The sequence below is a fragment of the Ceratotherium simum genome, chromosome 17, assembly GCF_057802395.1.
Source record: "Ceratotherium simum simum isolate JZ-2026a chromosome 17, ASM5780239v1, whole genome shotgun sequence".
NCBI lineage: Eukaryota > Metazoa > Chordata > Mammalia > Perissodactyla > Rhinocerotidae > Ceratotherium > Ceratotherium simum.
The window spans coordinates 16864052-16885089 of NC_141916.1; the positions used below are offsets into that span (position 1 = coordinate 16864052).

At 41.7% G+C, this 21038-nt stretch overlaps 1 protein-coding gene across 1 annotated transcript; it reads left to right on the forward strand.

The window, feature by feature from the left end:
* The first annotated feature begins 12417 nt into the window (after positions 1–12417).
* On the forward strand, positions 12418–17368 carry LOC147914725 (keratin, type II cytoskeletal 6A-like). The gene is made up of 9 exons (XM_087441960.1): positions 12418–12954; positions 13891–14105; positions 14440–14500; positions 14673–14768; positions 14891–15055; positions 15550–15675; positions 16497–16717; positions 16939–16973; positions 17086–17368. The coding sequence occupies exons 1-9, from the start codon at positions 12418–12420 to the stop codon at positions 17319–17321; spliced, it is 1692 nt and encodes a 563-aa protein (XP_087298086.1). The 3' UTR covers positions 17322–17368.
* The last annotated feature ends 3670 nt before the right edge of the window (positions 17369–21038 follow it).

Consider the following 21038-nt stretch of genomic DNA (forward strand, 5'->3'; position numbering starts at 1 on the left):
GCAACACACAAAAAGGAGATTAAAAACAGTGTATGTATACAGCCATGCGGCTCTTAATGTATACATTGGGAGTATGTTCTGAGAAATGCATCGTTAGGTGATTTCACCGTTGTGCAAACATCGTAGAGTTGTTTATACAAACCTAGGTAATATAGCCTATACTGACATGGGCTATATGGTGCTATTCTTATTGTATCACTACCATATATATGGTTCATTTGTTGACAGAAAGGTTGTTATGCGGCACATGACTGTATATAGATTTAAACTAAATTAAAATCTTATGGTCCATGGATATTAAAACAATAATAAAGGAAAACTACGAGCAACTCGATGCTGACAAATTTGATAACGTAGATGAAATTGGTCAAATTAGAAAGACACAAAACTACCAAAACTTACACTAGGAGAAATATATCATCATAATAGCCCCATATCTCTATTAAAGAAATTGAATCAGTAATATATGACCTTCCAAAAAGGAAACACAAAGCCTAGATATTTTCATTTGCTAATTCTACCAAACATTTAAAAAAGAAATGACACCAATTCTTGCCAATCTCTTCTAGAAAATAGAAGCAGGAGGAATGCATTCTAACTCCTTCTAGGAGGTCAGCTTTACTCTAACATGAAAACCAGATAAAGACATTTAAGAAAGGAAATCTGCAGTCCAATATCTCTTAAGAACACAGACATGAAAATGCTCAACAAAATATTATCGAATTGAATCCTACAATGTATAAAAAAATTATGCACCACAACCAAGTGAGATTTATTCCAGATATAGAAGGCCGGTTCAGTATTCCAAATCAATCAATGCAATCCACCATATCAAAAGACTCAAGAAGAAAAATCATGTGATTCTATTAATTAATGTCGAAAAAGCATATAATATAATCCAACATCCACTCATCATTTTTTAAAAACTCTCAGTAAACCAGAAATAGACAGCAGCTCCCTCATCTCGATAAAGAACATACAAAATTCCTATAGCTTACATCACACTTACTGGTGAAAGACTGGACCCTTTTTTTCTGAGACTGAGAACAAGACAAGCATGTGCCCTCCCTCCACTTTTATTCAACATGTGCTGGAAGTCCTAAGTCATGCAATAAGACGAGAGAAAACAATAAAAGTTATACAGGTTAGACAGGAAGAAATAAAACTGTCTTTATTCTCAGATGACATGATAGTCTATGTAGAAAATCTGAAAGATCCAGTAGAGCAAAGTCACAGGATATAAGACTACTACACAAAGGTCAATTGCTTTCTTAAATACCAGCAACGAAGAACTGAAAGTGAAATTAAAAAACAGCACCATTTATAATCATGGCAAAAGATTAAATACGCATAAATCTAACAAAATAAATAGAGAATTTATAAGCAGAAAATTATAAAATACTGATGAAAGAAATCAAAGGTATAAATATATGAAGAGATATTCGATATTTATGGGTTGGAAGACTCAGTATCACTAAGATGTCAATTCTTCTCAAATTGATATATAGATTCAACACAATCTCAATTGAAATTTCAGCAAGTTCTTTTATAGATAGCAACAAGTTGATTCTAAAGTTTATCTAGAAAGGCAAAAGACCTTTGCATGGTTACATAAGTGAGGCACTGGGGGATTTTTTAGGGTGGTGAAACTCTTCTGTATGATACTCTGACAGTGAATTCATGACACTGTGCATTTATCAAAACTCATAGAATTTCGTAGCACAGAGTGAATCTTAATGTTTGAAATTAAAAAGAAATTATGAGGTTGATTCCAGGATGGAATGCAGAATGTGGAAAAAAGAATCTATCCGTATTACGAGTGTATGAAACAACCTCACTGAAGGGGGTGGGGAGTTAAAAGGCTGACCTAAGTAACTTTGGAACTGAGTGGAATCTTAAGACTAAAGACATAAGGACCTGGACATTAACACTGTGCTCTAGCTGATAAGGTTGTTTCCCACAGGGAGATGGCTTCATAACTCTGAAGTCACTATACACATATACTGAGATTGAAAAATTAAGTAAATGGCTGTCAGATGGTTGGAGCCATATTTATCACTGTTGATATGTGATGTGACAGATAAGGAAAGGAGAAAGCTAAAATGATCCTTATGTTAATAAATTAGGGTTCTGGATATTAGCATGAACTTTAGTTTAATATAGATGCAGATGGTTACTTACTGTAATATTTATAGCTATGTGTATATACAGGGGTTGAATATACATATATATTTTTGCTCTATTACCTAGTGGTGCCTAGAAACAATGACACTCCAATAGTAATGAGCACATCTTACACCCAGATCTTGGTTTCTAATACCATTACCTAACATTAGTGTGATGATTAATTTTATGTCTCAACTTGACTGGGCCACAGGGTCCCCAGATATTTGTCAAGAATTATTCTGGGTGTATCTGTGAGGATGTTTTCAGATGAGATTAACATTTAAATTGATAGACTGAGTAAAGTAGATGGCCCGTCATAATATAGGCGGGCCTCATCCAATCAACTGAAGGCCTAAACAGAACAAAAGGCTAAACCTTCTCTTGCCTGATTTTCTTCCTGCTGGGACACCAGCACTTCCTAGTTCTGCAACAGGCTGTGGGCCTTTGGACTTGAACTGGGACATTGGTTCTGCAGATTTTGGACTTGCAAGCCTCCGAATCACATGACCAAAGTCCTTATAATAAATCTTTTTGTGTGTGTGTGTATATATAAACAAAATTTCTTACATGTACATGCAGAAAAGATTTATTATAAGGAACTGGCTCATGTGATTATATATATAGCATACATATATATGTTGATTTATTTATTATAGATTTATTATATATAATTAAGTATGTTAAATCTAATAAATTTATATTACATACTATATAATTGTGTATGTTATATATAATACATCTTTAATAAATAAATCAACAAATATATAGATATATATTATATATATACATACATATCTGTGCTCTCTTGGTTCTGTTTCTCTGGAGAACCCTGACTAATACCATCAGAAATGAAGAAGGATCCTTGGAGAAATGAGTGATTTAGGACTGGGATGGAAATACAAAAAATGATCCTAGAGTATCTTTCAGTGCCAAAAAGGAAGGAAATACTCAAAAACCCTACTGAAAGAGCTCCCAATGGCTAAAGTGGGACAATTTGAGCCAGGAAGGAAGGAAGGATGGAAGGAAGGAAGGAAGGAAGGAAGGAAGGAAGGAAGGAAGGAAGGAAGGAAGGATTGGATTATAATCCGAAATATAAAATAAATATCCATGAGCCCATACCGATATGAATAAACGATTGGATAAATAAATTAATGAGGCAGGATAGACAGCTCTCGTGCAGAAGAATTCCCAGCTATTTACATAGGTGCTCCCCCCTTGAGAGGCAGAGAATAACTCCAGCCCCCTAACTGTGGGCTGTGCATAATGACTTCCTTCTAAAGAGTACAGTATGAAAAGGGGGTAAAGAGTGACTTTACAATAGAGAAATCTGACTAAAAGTTCCTCAGCAGCTGAGCAAGGTTGACATCGACAGTGACAAGTCGTGTTGATAGCGTGTACCCTTGATATGATGTGCTGAGGATGGCACATTTCCTCTGTGGTTGTTGTCTCAGAACCCCATAACCCCAGTCTAATCATGAGAAAACAACAGACAAGGCCCAGGTGCGGCCATCTACAAGCTACCTGGCCAGGGCACCTCAGAACTTTCAAGGTCCTCAAAACAAGGAAAACCAGATAAACTGTCTCAACCAAGAGGAATCTAAGGAGACATAACGACCAAATGTAATGTACTGTTCTGGATGAGATCCTGGAACACAAAAAAGGACATTGGGTAAAAGCTAAGGAAATCTGAATGAAGTATGGACTAGTTAATAATAATATATTTATCTCGGTTCCTTAATTATGACAAGTGTACCACACTAATGTGAAGTAGTAATAATGGGGGAAACTGGTGTGTGGGGTATACAGGACCTCTCTGTACTGTCTTCACAACATTTTTGTAAATCTAAAACTATTTTAAAATAAAAGTTTATTACAAAGAATGCTTAAGCTGGGGGGCTCAAAGTGACATCTGTATTTTTAATTAACACTAATTTTGTAAACAAAATCTCCACCACAGCTATGGTGGAGAGAGAGAGAGAGAGAAATAATTGAAGACATATGCTAAAACAATAAGATTGGCTGTCTCACATTGGTGTAAACCCAAGTAGCCTGTACTCATTTTAAGTTGTGTACTTTCTGAATTTTTTAATGTTGAACATGTGTTACTTTCATCATGAAAAAGTTATTTCAAAAGAGAAAGGAAAAAGCGTTCCCCCAACGATGTCGTAATTGTAGGACAGCTGAGATTAAAGATGGTTACACTTTTTCGTACAAAGGGAGAGAAGATTCAATCTCTAGATTCAAGGCCCACGAGAATAAAACATTTGGATTGCATTCCTTTACCCACTGAGGACTGAATAGAAGGAAGAAATTTCTTTTGCAACAGCAAAGACTTGTTTTTGAGGCAAGGAAGGAGTCCTCAGTACCAATGGTGGTTACATATCGGATTTGACTCCTAAGGAGGCTAGCCAGTTGCCTTCTCCAGTACTGAGTCTATGTAACTGGAAAAGATAGAAAACACATCTTGTTAACAACATCCTCAAGTAGAAGAACTTTTTGCTAGTTAGAGAACATATCTAAAGTCCACCTCACCTGAATCTTCTGTGATCCAGCGTGATCGTTTGTGGACCATCCAATGTGGATTCCAGCTGTGTTGGCTAGAACCTCAAGCACACTGCACTGTGTGGAATCACATCTCATGGTAGGTGGAGGGGGTACAGCACAGTCAGGGAGGAGATGCTTCAAAGAGGTGCTGAGAGCAGGCTGCTCTTCTCTGCCCTGCTCCACGCCCCAGGAGGCAACCCCTATGGACTTCCTTGCTAGCTACCTATTCATTGTATTTGGCCTTAAGAAAGGCTGGCAGTACAACCAAGGATGGGAGGACAAAGGGGTTGAGGTGTCCATCCGGCAGGAACTGCATCCCTCTTTGACCATGACTCCGGCGGGCAGTTCCTCCTCCCAAATGCTGTCACCTACCGGACTCCAGGGGCTCCATTTCCTGTCCTCACCTCTTCCTCTCCTCAGCCCTCTTCAGCAACTGTCCTCTGTGCACGTGTTTGGAGACCTCACCGCCATTATTTCTTTCTTTCACTTCTCTAGTAGTCCCTTAATTAGTCTTCGTTGGAGGGCATTCTGCTTCCTTCTGGGACCCTAACTGACACAGTAGGGATTCTACCTGGCGATCAGGAAGCAGGAGTTCTCCCCTTCCACGCGCCACACTCTGTCTTTTCCAAACAAACACGTTCTGAACTCGGACTGAGGTTGAAGCTGCTCTATCGCTGAAACCTGTGTAAAGCCGAGAAGCAAGAATTGTGACTTCATCTAGCAACATCTCCCTTTGGCACTAGAAAGTGGGCTGGGGCAGGGAAACCATCCTCTTTAGGAATGGAGATGAGCCCACTCAGAGGAGCCATTTCCCCCAACACTCTTACAGTCCCCAGTGTCCTCATGCTCCTGTAGCAGTCCCTTCTCTAAGGCCACTGTCATCTGTGTCTGTGTTCCTCTCACTTAAGAAACTCCTCTCCATCATTTGTAATAATGGAGGACCTTACTTCCTGCTTCTGTTTTAAACTGTCAGCCTAGAATGTATCCAGATACTTAGGAAAGTTTTCCTTCATCCCCTTTTTCTAACTCTCCATTCTCTTTCCCTAATTTGTTTTTCTTCACAACACTTGGAGACAGTTAAAACACAAAACAAAACAAAATCTTGGACTGTGAAAATATACCCTGCCATACTTCATGCTGGAGTAACAGAGGTACAGCCAGCTGTAAAGTTAACAGCAAATAATTTTTTCCCAAGGTAAGTTACAGCTGAAGAGTTCCATATAACTGCTTCTTTGAATGACAGCTGCTCTCTTACTCACTGACAAACGTTGTTCTCTAGAAACTTGGACTATCACAAAGTTTACTGTTTGAAATTATGTCAGTAAGAAACGAAACACCCTACCAGGGCCTAAAGGACCTGAGTCACTTTGACACAGAGGGCATCTCAGTTTCCAACCCAGACACAGAGCTTCAGGTAAAAAGTCTCCACACGTCACATCTAGCTCAACTTTCTTTTTTTAAAAAATTGTTTTATTGAGGTCATATTGGCTTATAACATTGTATAAATTTCAGGTGTACATTATTCTATTTCAGCTTCTGTATAGACTGTACTGTAAGACCTGAGACAGTAAAACTCCCGGAAGAAAACACAGGCAGTATGCTCTTTGACATCATCCTTAGCAGTATCTTCCTAACAGCTTAATTTCCTATTTCCAAGGAAACAGGACCATGAGTCCAGTGTGTAACCTCATGTTTGATTGACCCTTTTACACACAGCTCTGTTTTGCTTTGAATCTTCAAAACAATGCTTCATTTAAATTTGATCTAAACTCCTCCCTTCTTCAAATCCTCTAATAACTCTATCTTTCCCTGGGTTTGCAGATAACCCCTGCCCACAGTTCCTCTATTTGTGGTCTCCTTCATTACAATGAGTCAATACACCTGACTTTGTCAGACTACAGACTGACTGGGGTTAGGGCATACTTGTCACAAAGTACATTTTTTGATTGACTATTCCCCCCACCCCACACTGGAATGTAAATTCTTAAGAGTGGGGTCTTTATCTTCAGCCACACCCAAAACCATGCTGACATATATAGATCCCCAATAAATATTCATTAAATGGGTGAATAGTAGACACATCTTCTAAAGATCACTTTGAAAAGCAGTAATCTACATATTTATTTATTTATTTATTTATTTAAAAAATATATTTTTTATTTTAGTAGTAAAAGCAAGTTGCAGAACAGCATTTATAGAATGTTTACTTTTGAGTCAGGAAGAAGAAGGAATATAAACATATAGAGACATGTATGCTGGTATGTTTTTTAAAAATAAGGAATGCAAGGATAAACCATCCTGATAAGAATGATTATCTATCAGGGAAGAGAGGGAACCGGGACGAAGAGAGGAGAAGTGAAAGGCAGTAGGACTTCTGTGAATGCACCTTGTTGTTTATTTTTTTACTTTGGGACCACATAAATGCTTTACATAATTGTTAAAAAATCAAAAAGAACAAGAAAGCCATCCCCTAAATGGAAAACAAATGAAATAAGCTCTACATCAACTGGTAATGGAACCACACAGAGAAAAATCTTACTTTAAGTGACTTTAAAATACTTGATTTAATTTACATCTCTAGTAGGAAATATTCTAGAATTAAAGTAGCCACAAAGAAATCATAAACTATGTTCAGTAGACTTATTTTTAATAGTAAGATTGGTGTTGTTATTTGATACTATATTAGGTATGTTGTAAGATAAGGCAAATAAGTAATAGATTACGTCATTCAGAGCCAAGCTTTTCAGTGTGAGAAAAAATAAATACAGGTATAAAATCAGCCTGTAATCTTCTATTTGAATTGGAAATATCAGTATACATTTCTGATTTGATTTTTTTTTTTTTTTTTTTTTTTTTTTTTTTGTGAGGAGATCAGCCCTGTGCTAACATCCGCCAATCCTCCTCTTTTTTTGCTGAGGAAGACGGCCCTGGGCTAACATCTGTGCCCATCTTCCTCCACTTTATATGGGACGCCGCCACAGCATGGCTTGCCAAGCAGTGCGTCGGTTCGCGCCCGGGATCCAAACCAGCGAACCCCGGGCCGCCGCAGCGGAGCGCGCGCACTTAACCGCTTGCGCCACCGGGCCGGCCCCTGATTTTTTTATATATGTTGCTTCTTTCCTAGCTGTGTCCACTGAAAAGACTTCAAAGCAAAGACAACTCAATGACAATGAGCACTCCTACATCTAAATTCTAGTTTAGGAATATCGTTTCCCAATAAAAGGACCCAGAGCTACTTGGAGATATGGCTGTTCCATATTTGTTGCAAGATAAGTACAAGGTAAGCTTGAGACATCTTCTCCCAGAGAACAGAGAAGCTTTCAAAGCCAAATGAAGATGACACAGAAGCCAACCTGGAGAACTCCCATTGGCCTAAAATGGGACAATTTAAACACCAAAAGGATTAATGACTGCAATGGACCGAAACATATCAAATATATTTTGTAAAAACTGTTAATTTATAATTATACCAAAAACAAAACAAATGGCTAAATAAAACACTTCCTGATTACCTTCAGAAATTGCTAGGGTGCCAATTCATTACTCTGAAAGATGGTGAATCAAGTGAAAGAATCAACCACGTATTCTGACCTTCTTGTATGAATTAAATATTAGGTTACCTAAAAAGTAAACAATGAAGAGGCCTTCTTTGTAGAGGACTTCCAGCTGATAAATGTGGATGCAGGACGATAAGATCAGAAAGTTGCCATTTTGCAACCCCTAATGAAATAGTGAATCTGAGAATTGATCAACGGACATTAAAATCTTAGGTGAAATTTTATTGTGTACTATTTAATGGAGGGATAGAACCCAAACCTCAGAAATCCTCTGATCAGTCTTAACATCACTAAACACTGGGCAACTAGCATTATGTCCCTCATGATATGATGCAACGGGGAGGACAGAGCACCAGCTGGTATGTGATCTTGCCTGAAACAATGGAACTAAATCTAATCAACCCTAATACAACCACCAGTACATGGAAAAACTGGGGATAGAAGAAGTTATGTGGCACCAAGAGGAAACAATGAGCCAAATCCAGAATGCAGACATTATACAGAAAAAACTATTTCTCAGGGCTGGCCCAGTGGCGTACTGGTTAAGTTCACGTGTTCCTCTTTGGAGGCCCAGGGTTCATGGTTCAGACCCTGGGCACGGACCTACACACCCCTCATCAAGCCATGCTGTGGTGGCATCCCACATACAAAATAGAGGAAGATTGGCACAGATGTTAGCTCAGCAACAATCTTCCTCAAGCAAAAAGAGGAAGATTGGCAACAGATGTTAGCTCAAGGCCCATCTACCCCCACACACACACAAAAAAGCAACAATTTCTCCACAAATCAATGGTATAAAAAAGAGGAAGGAATCTGTTACAGAATAAAGAACCTGAAGAGACCTGAAGAGTCACGTGCACACTATGACCCAGTTAGGACGGTGCTTCAAGCAAAGCAGCCATAAAAAGACATCTTTGAGATAATCACAGAAGTTTGAACATAGGTGGTTTTTAGGTTTCATTAGGGTATGATCGTTGGTTATGATAGGTATTATAGCCTTATGCACTTAGATTAAAAAGTCATTATTACTAGGACAGGCATGCAAATATTTACAATGAAATGACTTCATGTCAGGATTTCCTTCAAGATACTTCAACAGACAAGTAAAGGATTTAGAGGTAAAAAGTAGGGAAATTAGATGAAACAATTATCAGAAAGTATTGATAATCATTTCATCTGGGTGACCAATACGTGGTGGTTTATATACTTTTCTGTTTAATTGCATCCTTTTGAAATTTTCAGTGACATGCATTTTGTTTAAGCAATAAAGTCGGTTGTTACACTGAGCAGAGCATAGACATGTTTTTGTATTACATTTCTAGCGAAGGTAAATATGACATGTTGTGGAAACCCTTTAGGTGACTCACAATATGGTTCTAGGGAAGGGAGAGGCCCTGGGGACAATGACACCTGCATTGAATGAAATTGTTTCATAAAATGTGAGAGATGAGAAAGTAGTGTTTCTAATTTGACTCAATATTTTAATTAATATGATATTTTAATATAAATATGCAAATGGAAGATTTCTGAATATAACCTAATTGAGTAAAAGGAGGCATTTCCCCCTTCTCGGAAATTACCTAAAAGCTACAAGAAGAACAAGAAACATAAAGGTAAACGCCACCCTCAACCACCACAAGGAAAATATCTTACAATCCCCAAATCAAAACAACAGAAGAATATTCTCGCAGAAACAGAGACATACTAACATGATTGTTAGGGGTTTGCCCTCAGCTGCAGATCTCAGAAGAACCCAGTCAAGAACATTCCCACAAACACATCAAGACCAACAACACGGTGACCACGATGGAGCACCAAGCAAAGCTGACGCTGGGTTTTCACTCCTGCCCGGGACTGTCGCCTCATGGAACTCCTACATGTCAGTGTAGAGGACGGGTCCTCAGGTGCAAATCCAAGAATAGCCTGTTTGCCACAGTCTGAGCTGGGTGTGAGGGCTGGAGGCAAGACCCCATTTGTCAGGAAGTCTCTAGAAATGGTGAAGGCAGGGTTGAAAAGAAATCAGAGTCAAGGCCTATGGCAGCATTTTGTTGGTGAAGCGAAGAAAGCTGAGACTGTGACTTTGAGCCACTGGGCAGTGATCTTTGTTGGTTTAGCTGAGTTAAAGAGTAAAAGAATTATTCACACAGTCCTGTGTCATAAAGACAATCCTGTTAGCCTGGATATGGCCTTGGCCCCTCCTCCTCGAATACTTTTTGCAAATGGCAGGTCCAGAAGTTGCTCACCTCATTCAAGGAAGGGCGTGAGTCAGAAATGAACCATTGCAAGACCCACAAAAGATTCTTTACATTAAAAAGTGCAGGGAATGGGAGAAACAAAAGGCACATAAAAAATACTCAACAGAAAAAAGTCACAATAAAATAGCACCAAAAATTTCAACGAGATAAACACTGTGATAAAATGAGGGAATAACTGGACAATGTAGTGCGACAATAAAAAATAAAAAAACTAGCTTGTAGAGTGCAGAAAAGGAGCACAGAAAAAAAAAAAATGCCACAATAGGAATGAAGGCCAAATTGAGAAGAGCAGAGAGGACAAGACATTGCTGAATGTGCAGTAATGGACGCACAGGCACAGGTGGAGAACAGCAGCGGTTATGAAAGACCAATCAGAGTGCAGAAGAGAACCAAGAGAAACACAGATACGGGATAAAGCAGATACAACACAAGCGTAATGGGAACAGAGAATATACGTGTGTGTGTGTGACATATATATGTATATATACAGAGAACTATACATATATATGCAAAAAATATTTTATACTTGTATGTATATTTTATATACATGAAACACACACTCAAAAGCCAAGGAAAAGCACCAAAATACGTCCAAGTGATTTGCTAAAGGACACACCAGGAACTAGACACTGCTTGCCACCATACGTGCAAATTGGGTGGCTGGGAAAGGGCCTTGAGCATGTATTTTGTTCCTTAAACGTGTGTTACTTATTTAATTATTTAATACTTAAATGAGTGTGTAAGTAACAATATTCAATATATAAATAGGCATTCCTCTCCACCTCCATCTGGAAAGTTGAAAAATATCCCTGATTAAGCTTCTAGTTTAGCTCTCTACAGGATTATGAAGGACGCAGCAGCCTGTTAGGACACACCATGAGTGTGTAACTAGAAAATTCCAAAGAATGAAAAGCAGCACAGGACAAATAACCTGGTTCTCTTAAAAAATAAATCGCAAGGAAAAAAAAGAAGGGGTATTTAATGAGTTAAATGATTTAAAGACAAATTATTTTAGAGATATATCACCAAAATACAACGTCTGGAGCTTATTTGGATCCTGATATGGAAAACCAAAATCTAAAAGCTAAACAACACAAAGAGCAATATGTGAAGACTAAATAGACATTTGTTGATATTAATGAATATAAATTTTGAAGATTAAAAATGGTATTTTGGTGGTATTTTTTAAGAGTCTCTCATTTAGACATAAATATAGAATTATCTACTAGAGAAATGATAGGATCTCGAGATTTGCATTCAAATAATGTAGGATTGGTAGGGACGTGGGCGGGAGCATGGAGGACGTATGTTTGGCCATGAGAGATTTTTTAAAGCTGGGTGATAAGTATAGAGGGGCCCATTATGTTATTATTCCACTTCTCTATCTGTTGAAATTTTACACAAAGGGAAAGAGAGTCACTTTCAACTTTTATTCTCAATGAAAACATTGAGAATCTTTCTATTAAGGCACGTGCAATCCATTACTTTGATCTTCAGTATCACTGCTGGATGAAATACCAAGTGAGAGGAAAGCACGAGCGTAGCATGTAGCAACTCTGTTTGAGACGGTGACTAAATCCTAGCTACGTGAAATGACAATAGTCTTATTGTACTGAGATCAAGTCAAAGCTGGAAGGCAGGAGAAATTTTCCCTGACTAAAGGAAACCAAAAATGCAATCTTCGTATTTCCTAACTTTCCTAACAATCCAGATATGATCTCACGGTTTGTAAAGCCCAGCCCTTCCCAATCTGCAAGCTCACCTTCCAGGACTGAGCCCAGCCCATTCTCACCATATATAAAGGGCTGCAGGGAAGCTCATCTCACAGATCTGCTCCTCTCGGCTCTATCCTCCAGCCTCTGGCACTTTCTGAAACCTTCTCATCTTCAGGAACCATGTCTAGCAAATCCATCAGGAAGACCCAAACCATCAGCCACCGAGGCTTCAGTGCTGGTTCAGCCAGAGTCCCTGGGGCCTCCCGCTCTGGCTTCAGCAGCATCTCCGTGTCCCGCTCCAGGGGCAGTGGTGGCCTCGGTGGAGTGTGTGGAGGTGGCTTCGGCAGCCGCAGCCTCTACGGCGTGGGGGGCTCCAAGAGGATCTCTATCGGAGGGGGCAGCTATGGCATCGGTGGCGGATATGGTGGCAGAATTGGAGGTGGCTTTGGCTTTGGCGGTGGAGCCGGGAGTGGATTTGGTTTTGGCGGTGCAGCTGGTAGTGGCTTTGGGTTCGGTGGTGGAGCTGGCTTTGTTGGTGGCTATGGGGGCTCTGGCTTCCCTGTGTGCCCCCCTGGAGGCATCCAAGAGGTCACTGTCAACCAGACTCTCCTCACTCCTCTGAACCTGGAAATCGACCCCACCATCCAGCGGGTGAGGACCGAGGAGCGGGAGCAGATCAAGACCCTCAACAACAAGTTCGCCTCCTTCATCGACAAGGTGAGCAGGGAGGACCAGCCTCCAGGGGATTTCAGAGTCCCCAAACTGGAGAACCATGAATGTCCTACTAAGGGGAGACTAGGGGGGAGGGAGAAGGGGATCCCGGCTAGCTGTCGCCTGGGACGCCAGGTGGGCTCATGTGGACCACAGGCAGCAGGTGATGGGCATCATTTAGAGCTACTGAATCCTCCAATGTCCCTCATTCCTGCCTAGGAAGAAGAATTCTCAACTTCTGATAACTCTGAATCATATATAAGGGAATGAGAGATAAAGTGGGTTAGCTTTACCTTGTGAGGAATCTGAGATTAAAAATAAAATTCCAGTGCAAACTGCTCTGGAGCTCTGAGAGGGGGGAAAAGGGAAACAAAAAGAAAAGAAGGATATCATGGCTGGATTTTAAAAAAGACCCAGAAACATTTACATATCCATAGAAATACTAAATTTATTCTAGAAACAGAGAATGACCATTAAACGAGGATGTATTAGAGAATACTCATGCTTAAATGGGAAGTTAGACTGGAATCTAACCATTAATAAGTTTGGAATTTCATCATTAGTTTTTAAACACTTAACATCCCATATACTAGATCCTAACTAAATAAAAACTTTGAGAAATATATCAGGGAAATACTATTTTTAATTAGGTTTGTGATTGCACTTTTCAAGAGAAAGAGAAGTAATGTAGAAAGGCACAGATAGGCTCCATACTTTAGAGGGTGAGAACACCTCGTAGGTCCATGGGGGGGCATTTCATCAGCGAGGTCTGTGGGGTGCAAGGAAAACGATTTAGGGGAGCAGACCTGTCAGCCTGAGCCTCTGTATATGCTCCGTAGTAGCCCAGCATCATGGTGACCACCAGGCCTGCTTGGGGACCTGACAGCTCACATGTCTTTCTTCCTTCCTTTGTCTACAAATAACCATCTTGTCCTCCTCCAGGTGCGCTTCCTGGAGCAGCAGAACAAGGTCCTGGACACCAAGTGGACCCTACTCCAGGAGCAGGGCACCAAGACCGTGAGGCAGAACCTGGAGCCATTGTTCGAGCAGTACATCAGCAACCTCCGGAGACAGCTGGACAGTATCCTCGGGGAGAGAAGCCGCCTGGACTCGGAGCTCAGGGGCATGCAGGACCTGGTGGAGGACTACAAGAAAAAGTGAGTTCAAGGGGGGAAATGGTCTCGGCTTGGTGAAGCACACACTTCAAGACTATAGGGTGACCAGGTCCAGGTGTGGGCATGAATCCTAGCGAAACATGTCCACGGACATGAAAAACACAATTATAGCCTCAAAACAAACCCCAGAGGACAAGAGGGCCATACAGGTGGATGGGGAGGGTAAATTTATGGGCAACAAAAGTCACCTGTTAGGCTCACTGGCAGGAAAGCTCAGTTGGGATGAATCCATTTCATGGAAAGTTCGGATCCTAGGCTGCCTTTTCTGTATCATCTTCACCACTGGTCGATTATGCTTTATCCCTTTCTATTCTAGATATGAAGATGAAATCAACAAGCGCACAACAGCAGAGAATGAATTTGTGACTCTGAAGAAGGTGAGCTGATTAAGATCGGGGGCTCATGTTTCTTTGCAGAAGGAGAGGACACTGCCCTGCCCACATGTGGGGTCCTTGGCCACAGCAGAGAGCAAAATGGGTAGGGAGGATAAAAGATGGGCAGACTGGGTGGGAGGATCCAGTTGACTCCAATTGTTGGCTTATTCTGCAGGATGTGGATGCTGCCTACATGAATAAGGTGGAACTACAAGCCAAGGTAGACAGTCTCACAGATGAGATCAACTTCCTCAGAGCCTTCTATGACGCAGTAAGCATCTCCTCCCCCTTTTATTTTCTCTAATGGGACTTTGCAAAGGGTGGACGATCTTGGGGTTGGCTGCCTCTGAAATGTCACAGGAAAAGATGATCTGATGATCTTGTGTTCCACAGGAACTGGCTCAGATGCAAACCCACATCTCAGACACTTCTGTGGTCCTCTCCATGGACAACAACCGTGACCTGGACCTGGACAGCATCATCGCCGAAGTCAAAGCCCAATATGAGGAGATCGCTCAGAGGAGCCGGGCTGAGGCTGAGTCCTGGTACCAGAGCAAGGTGAGCAGTGAGCTGGCAGCTGCTGCGGAATCCCTGTGCCCCCTCTCTGAAGACCAATAAGGGAAAGACTTCACTGGGGAAATCTACTTCTAGGAAGCTGGAGTCCTCTCACAGGATGTCTACCCTACACTCATAGAGTAGACATTTACAGAATTGATGTCCAAGTCTGGTAAGGCAAATCCAGTTCAGGAGAACAGCCACCATAGATAAAGACCTAGTGATCTCTGCGTTAGCTTCACCCTGATGCGGGCTCTCAGAAACATAATAAAGAACATTGCTGGTCCCCAAGAGAACTAGACAGGCAGTGGTTCCCCAACAAGGATGGTGTGAGACCTGTGTACAGTATCCGATGACCTTGTAACATCAACTCCTCCTAAAATCCCTTGTGGGGAAGCCATTAGGTTCAAGTCTGTTAAATGCCTGATTCAGAAGTGAACGTCGCCTTTAGCATGTGAAAGCCCATATGCACTGCCTTCTCTCCCTCTGGACTATAGTACGAGGAGCTGCAGATCACAGCGGGCAGACACGGGGACGACCTGCGCAACACCAAGCAAGAGATTTCTGAGATCAACCGCGTGATCCAGAGGCTGAGATCTGAGATCGACCACGTCAAGAAGCAGGTACGGTGGGGCACTGTGCAGTAGCCAAGCATCGTTTCCTTGCTAGACCACCAGGCAGCCATCCCCATCATTTGGGAAATTCCTGGGCACTGAGGGAACAGCAGGGAAAGGAGGGCGTGTAGTTCCTCCTTAATGAGTTCCCACAGGCTAGGAGAGGTGGATCCAAACACAGGAGAAAGATACAATAACGTGACAGGACAAATCCCGACTGGTCAGAGACGTGAAAGTATAGTCTAGAGGCGTTGAAAGAGATTACATAAGAAGGGTTGATTTGGGAATACCAGAAGCCAGCCAGAAAAGACAATGGCAGACCAGAAAGTGAGGAAGATTGTTGCAAATCTGCTCAAGAGTCATTCTGAAAAAGAAAGTGGAGTAAAGACGCAGGATGAAGGTGAGTGTTGCCCTGGAATATGAGGTGGAAGGAAGGCACGATCTAGACAGTTTGATGTGAAAATCATCATCTCACTGAGGATGTTTGTAAGTTTGTAGAAGTGAGTCTGGCATCCATATGAAATTATCTAACTGTCACATTCAAAAAGCCAGTGGGTCCATTTCTTTCAATGTCCCCTGGTCTTATGTCTGCTGTAGTGTCTTCCACCAGTCACCACTCACACCCCCCTGCAGGCTGGTTAACATATAGAGGCATGGGTTTTTTCAAGTGGCTCCCAGACGAAACAAGGTTTGCAGAGTGGACAAAGACTGGACACAAAGAGTCATGAACTCTGGGCTCTAGAACTCTTTCTTAATGAAAAGAAGAACCGCAGTTAGTCTCACCTGGAAGCTTAGATTGTGGGTTCATTTTGCCTATGTTCCCCCTCTAGTGCGCCAACCTGCAGGCCGCCATTGCTGATGCTGAGCAGCGTGGGGAGCTGGCCCTCAAGGATGCCAACAATAAGCTGGCTGGTCTGGAGGACGCCCTGCAGAAGGCTAAGCAGGACCTGGCCCGGCTGCTGAAGGAGTACCAGGAGCTGATGAATGTCAAGCTGGCCCTGGATGTGGAGATCGCCACCTACAGGAAGCTGCTGGAAGGCGAGGAGTGCAGGTGGGTAACTCACTCAACCTCCTCAATCATCTGGGTCCATCTCCAAGACTCTAAGCAGTGAGCACAAGTTTAAGGAGCTCTGGTGGTGGCCATAATTGCTACTCTCAGGGAACCATTAAAAGGCAGTTTCCCCAGAGACTATGCTCAACACCGAGGCTTCCCACACTGGTCCAGCAGAGGCTCTCTGGGGTCTCATGGTCTCTGTGTTTCCTTCTTCCTAGGCTGAGTGGGGAAGGCGTTGGACAAGTCAACATCTGTAAGTATCTTTGCTTGCCTCCCTCCCTTGCCCTGGTACTCTTCTGACTGGACTCAGGCTGGCAGAATGAGCTCTCTGAGTCTTGTGTGTCCTTGTCCCCTCCTCTCCACAGCCGTGGTGCAGTCCACTGTCTCCGGCGGCTATGGCGGCGCCAGTAGTGTTGGCGGTGGCTTAGGCCTGGGTGGAGGCAGTGGCTACTCCTATGGCAGCGGTCACAGCATTGGAGGTGGCTTCAGTTCCGGCAGTGGCAGAGGCATTGGGGGTGGCTTGATTTCCACTGGGGGCGGCAGTTCCACCATCAAATACACCACCACCTCATCCTCCAGCAAGAAGAGCTACAAGCACTGAAGTCCTGGCACCGGCTCTCGGTCCCACGTTGTCTCAGGCCCCCTCTCCAGCTGCACTGTCCTCTGCTCAGGTTACTTCTTCTTTCCTGCTTCCTACTTCTCTTACTCCTCGAGTTTGAACTGAGGTTTCTGAGTGTCCTCATTTCTCCTCTCTGCCTATATCTGCTCCGCCTGAGCTTCCACTGCTCACCACCAGAAGGTCGCTGCCTGGCTCCTACTCCAGAGCAGGGCAACTGCCCGTTGCTTCCACTGGCCCAGGGATGCCCCATCTTCCAAGTGCTGGGTCCCTCCCTTTCAGTGGTCATGAAATCACAAGCAACTAGTTCCATGATGTACAGGGTCTGTATTCCTGTGATGTTCCTCTGCTCCTTGCTCTCTTCTAATTGCTGAATAAAGCAGATTTATAATATAATGCATGGTTTCTTGTTGCCTTGATTTGTCACCAGTGGTTCTTGAGTTTTTTCATCTGAGAAATGCCATTTCATGACAGAAGGATGTTCCCAATCCCTATGTGCCTCACTCTCCTCCTTTAGACAGCTTTGACAAACAGCAGTTTTGCATCCTGATGTTCAGGATTCCTCCCAGATCAGATTCCATCTAAATATTTGGCAAGTGGAGTGGGAGAGATCTGGTCCATCATCATTGTAAAGTCTGCTTACTGACTGTACCAGGCACTAGCGGCTTAGTCGCTCAGACTAGGTCTCTAAGACTATTTCTCCCCCTCTTGCTCCAGTGGCCACCCATAAAGCCCAGAGAAACATTGCTGTCCAATTATAGCAAAAGAACATTGGCAAGAGTGTAAGATGTTTGATTTGTACTTACAATTGCCTTCGTGACCAAGAAAGTTGCCTGACTACATGTGTCAGGAGCAATTAAAGTATACGCACTCCTGTACTGGAAATGTACTCCTAGAGATGTATCCCGAGGAAATATTGCAAATGCAGGGAGGCCTATGTACATGGATGTGAATCCCAATGATCTTCCCAACATGCAAATATGGAAACACTAGAGGTGGTCAAATTAAGGATCCAAAGACTCAGGGACAAAACTCAGATGTTGATTTTTTGAAGTGTGAAGGCAAAATAAGACTGGAAATGCCCTCTTTCTCACCCTATAATCCTCTCATAGAGACTCAGAGAAGTGGAGAGTCCTGGACATTAACACTGTACTCTAGCTGATAAGGTTGTTTCCCATGGGGAGAAGGCTTCGTAATTCTGAAGCCACTATACGTATATACTGAGGTTGAAAAATTAAGTAAATGGCTGGCAAGTTGGAGCCAAGTTTATCACTGTTGGTGTGTGAGGTGACAGATAAGCAAAGGAGAAAGCTAAAATGATCCTTATGGTAATGAATTAGAGTTGTAGACATCAGCATGAACTTATGTTTTGGTTTGATATAGATACAGATGGTTACATACGGTAATAGTTATAGATATGTGTATATATAGGGGCTAGAATATACACGTAGATATTTTTGCTCTATCACTTAATGGTGCCTAGAAACCATGACACCCCAATAGTAATGAGCAGATCTTGCACCCAGATCTTGGTTTCTAATACCATTACTCAACATTAGTGTGATGGTTAATTTTATGTGTCAATTTGACTGGGCCACCAGGTGCCCAGATATTTGTCAAGAATTATTCTGGGTGTTTCTGTGAAGGTGTTTTCAGACAAGATTAACATTTAAATTGCTATACCGAGTAAAATAGATTGCCCATCATAATATAGGTGGGCCTCACCCAATCAACTGAAGGCCTAAATAGCAAAAAGACTGACCTTCCCCTGATAAGAAAGAATTCTCTTGCCTGATTCTCCTCCTACTGGGACACCGGCACCTCCTAGGTTCTGCAACAACCTCCCAGCCTTCAGACTTGAACTGGGACGTCAATTCTGCAGATTCTGGACTTGCTAGGCTCCAAATCACACGAGTCAATCCCTTATAATAAATTTCTTTATGTATGTATATCCGTCTTCTGTTGGCTCTGTCTCATGGAGAACCGTTACTAATACCATTAGGAATGAAGATTCTTTTATCAGGAATGAAGGATTCTAGGAATGGGGCAGGAAATATGTAAGATGATCCTGGAACATCTTTCAGTGCCAAAAAGTAAGGAAATAATCAAAAAGCCTACTGAAAGAGCTTCCAATAGCCAAATTGGAAAAATTTGAGCCATAAATTTAAAAACAGATAAAGTATTGGATTATAATCCAAAGTATAAAATCAATATTCATGAGCCCATAGTGATATAAATAAATAATTGAATAAATTAATTAATGAAGGGGGATAGACAACAATCATGCAGAAGAATTCCCAGCTATTTACATAGGTGCTCCCCCCTCGAGAGATAGAAAACAACTCCAGCCCCCTAACCGTGGGCTGTGCATAATGACTTCCATCCAAAGAGTATAGTATGAAGAGGGGGTAAAGAATGACTTTACAATAGAGAAATCTGACAAAAAGTTCCTCAGCAGCTGAGCAGGGTTGACATCAACAGTGACAAGTCGTGTTGATAGCGTGTACCCTTGATACGATGTGCTGAGGATGGCACATTTCCTCTGCGGTCATCGTCTCGAAACCCCATAACCCCAGTCTAATCGTGAGAAAACAACAGACAAGGCCCAGGTGCGGACATTACAAGCTACCTGGCCGGGGCTCCTCAGAACTTTCAAGGTCCTCAAAACAAGGAAAACCAGACAACCTGTCTCAACCAAGAGGAGTCTAAGGAGACGTAATGACCAAATGTAATGTAGTATCCTGGATGAGATCCTGGAAGACAAAAAAGGACATTGGGTGAAAGTAAGGATATCTGAAGGAAATATGGACTAGTTAATAACAATATATTTATATTGGTTCCTTAATTATGACAAGTGTACCATAATAATGTGAGGTATTAATAATAGGAGAAACTGGGTGTGTAGAGTATAGAGGATCTCTCCGTACTATCTTCACATTTTTTTGTAAATCTAAAACTTTTCTAAAATAAAAGTTTATTACAAAAAATACTTAAGGTATGGGGCTCAAAGTGACATCTGTATTTTTAACTGACACTAATTTTGTAAACAAAATTATAAAACAACTAAGGTGGAGAGAGAAAGAGAGAAGTAATTCAAGGACATTTACTAAAACGATAAGATTGGTTATCTCAAGTTGGTGTAAACTCAAGTAACCTGTATTTAAATTGTGTACTTTCTGAATTTTTAAATGTTGAGTATGTATTATTTTCATCATTAAAAAGTTATTTCTAAAGAGAAAGGAAAAAAAGAGTTCTCCCGATGACGTCGTAATTATAGGACAACAGAGATTAAACATAGTTACACCTTTTGGTGCAAAGGGAGAGAAGATTCAATCTCTAGATTTAAAGCCCATGAGAATAAAACACTGAGAACTGACTAAGAAGGAATAGGTCTCTTTTGCAGCAGCAAGATTTGTTTTTGAGGCAAGGAAGGAGTCCTTGGTACCAATGGTGGTTACATATTGGATTTGACTCCTAAGGAGGCCAGCTAGTTGCCTTGTCCCGTAAGGAGTCCATGTATCTGGAAGAGACAGGAAACACATCGTTTTAATAACACCCTCAAGTAGAAGAACTTTTTGCTAGTTAGAGAACATATCTAAAGTCCACCTTACCTGAATCTTCTATGATCCAGTGTGATCATTTGTGAGCCGTCCGATGTGGATTCCAGTTGCGTTGGCTAGAGCCCCAAGCACATTGCAATGC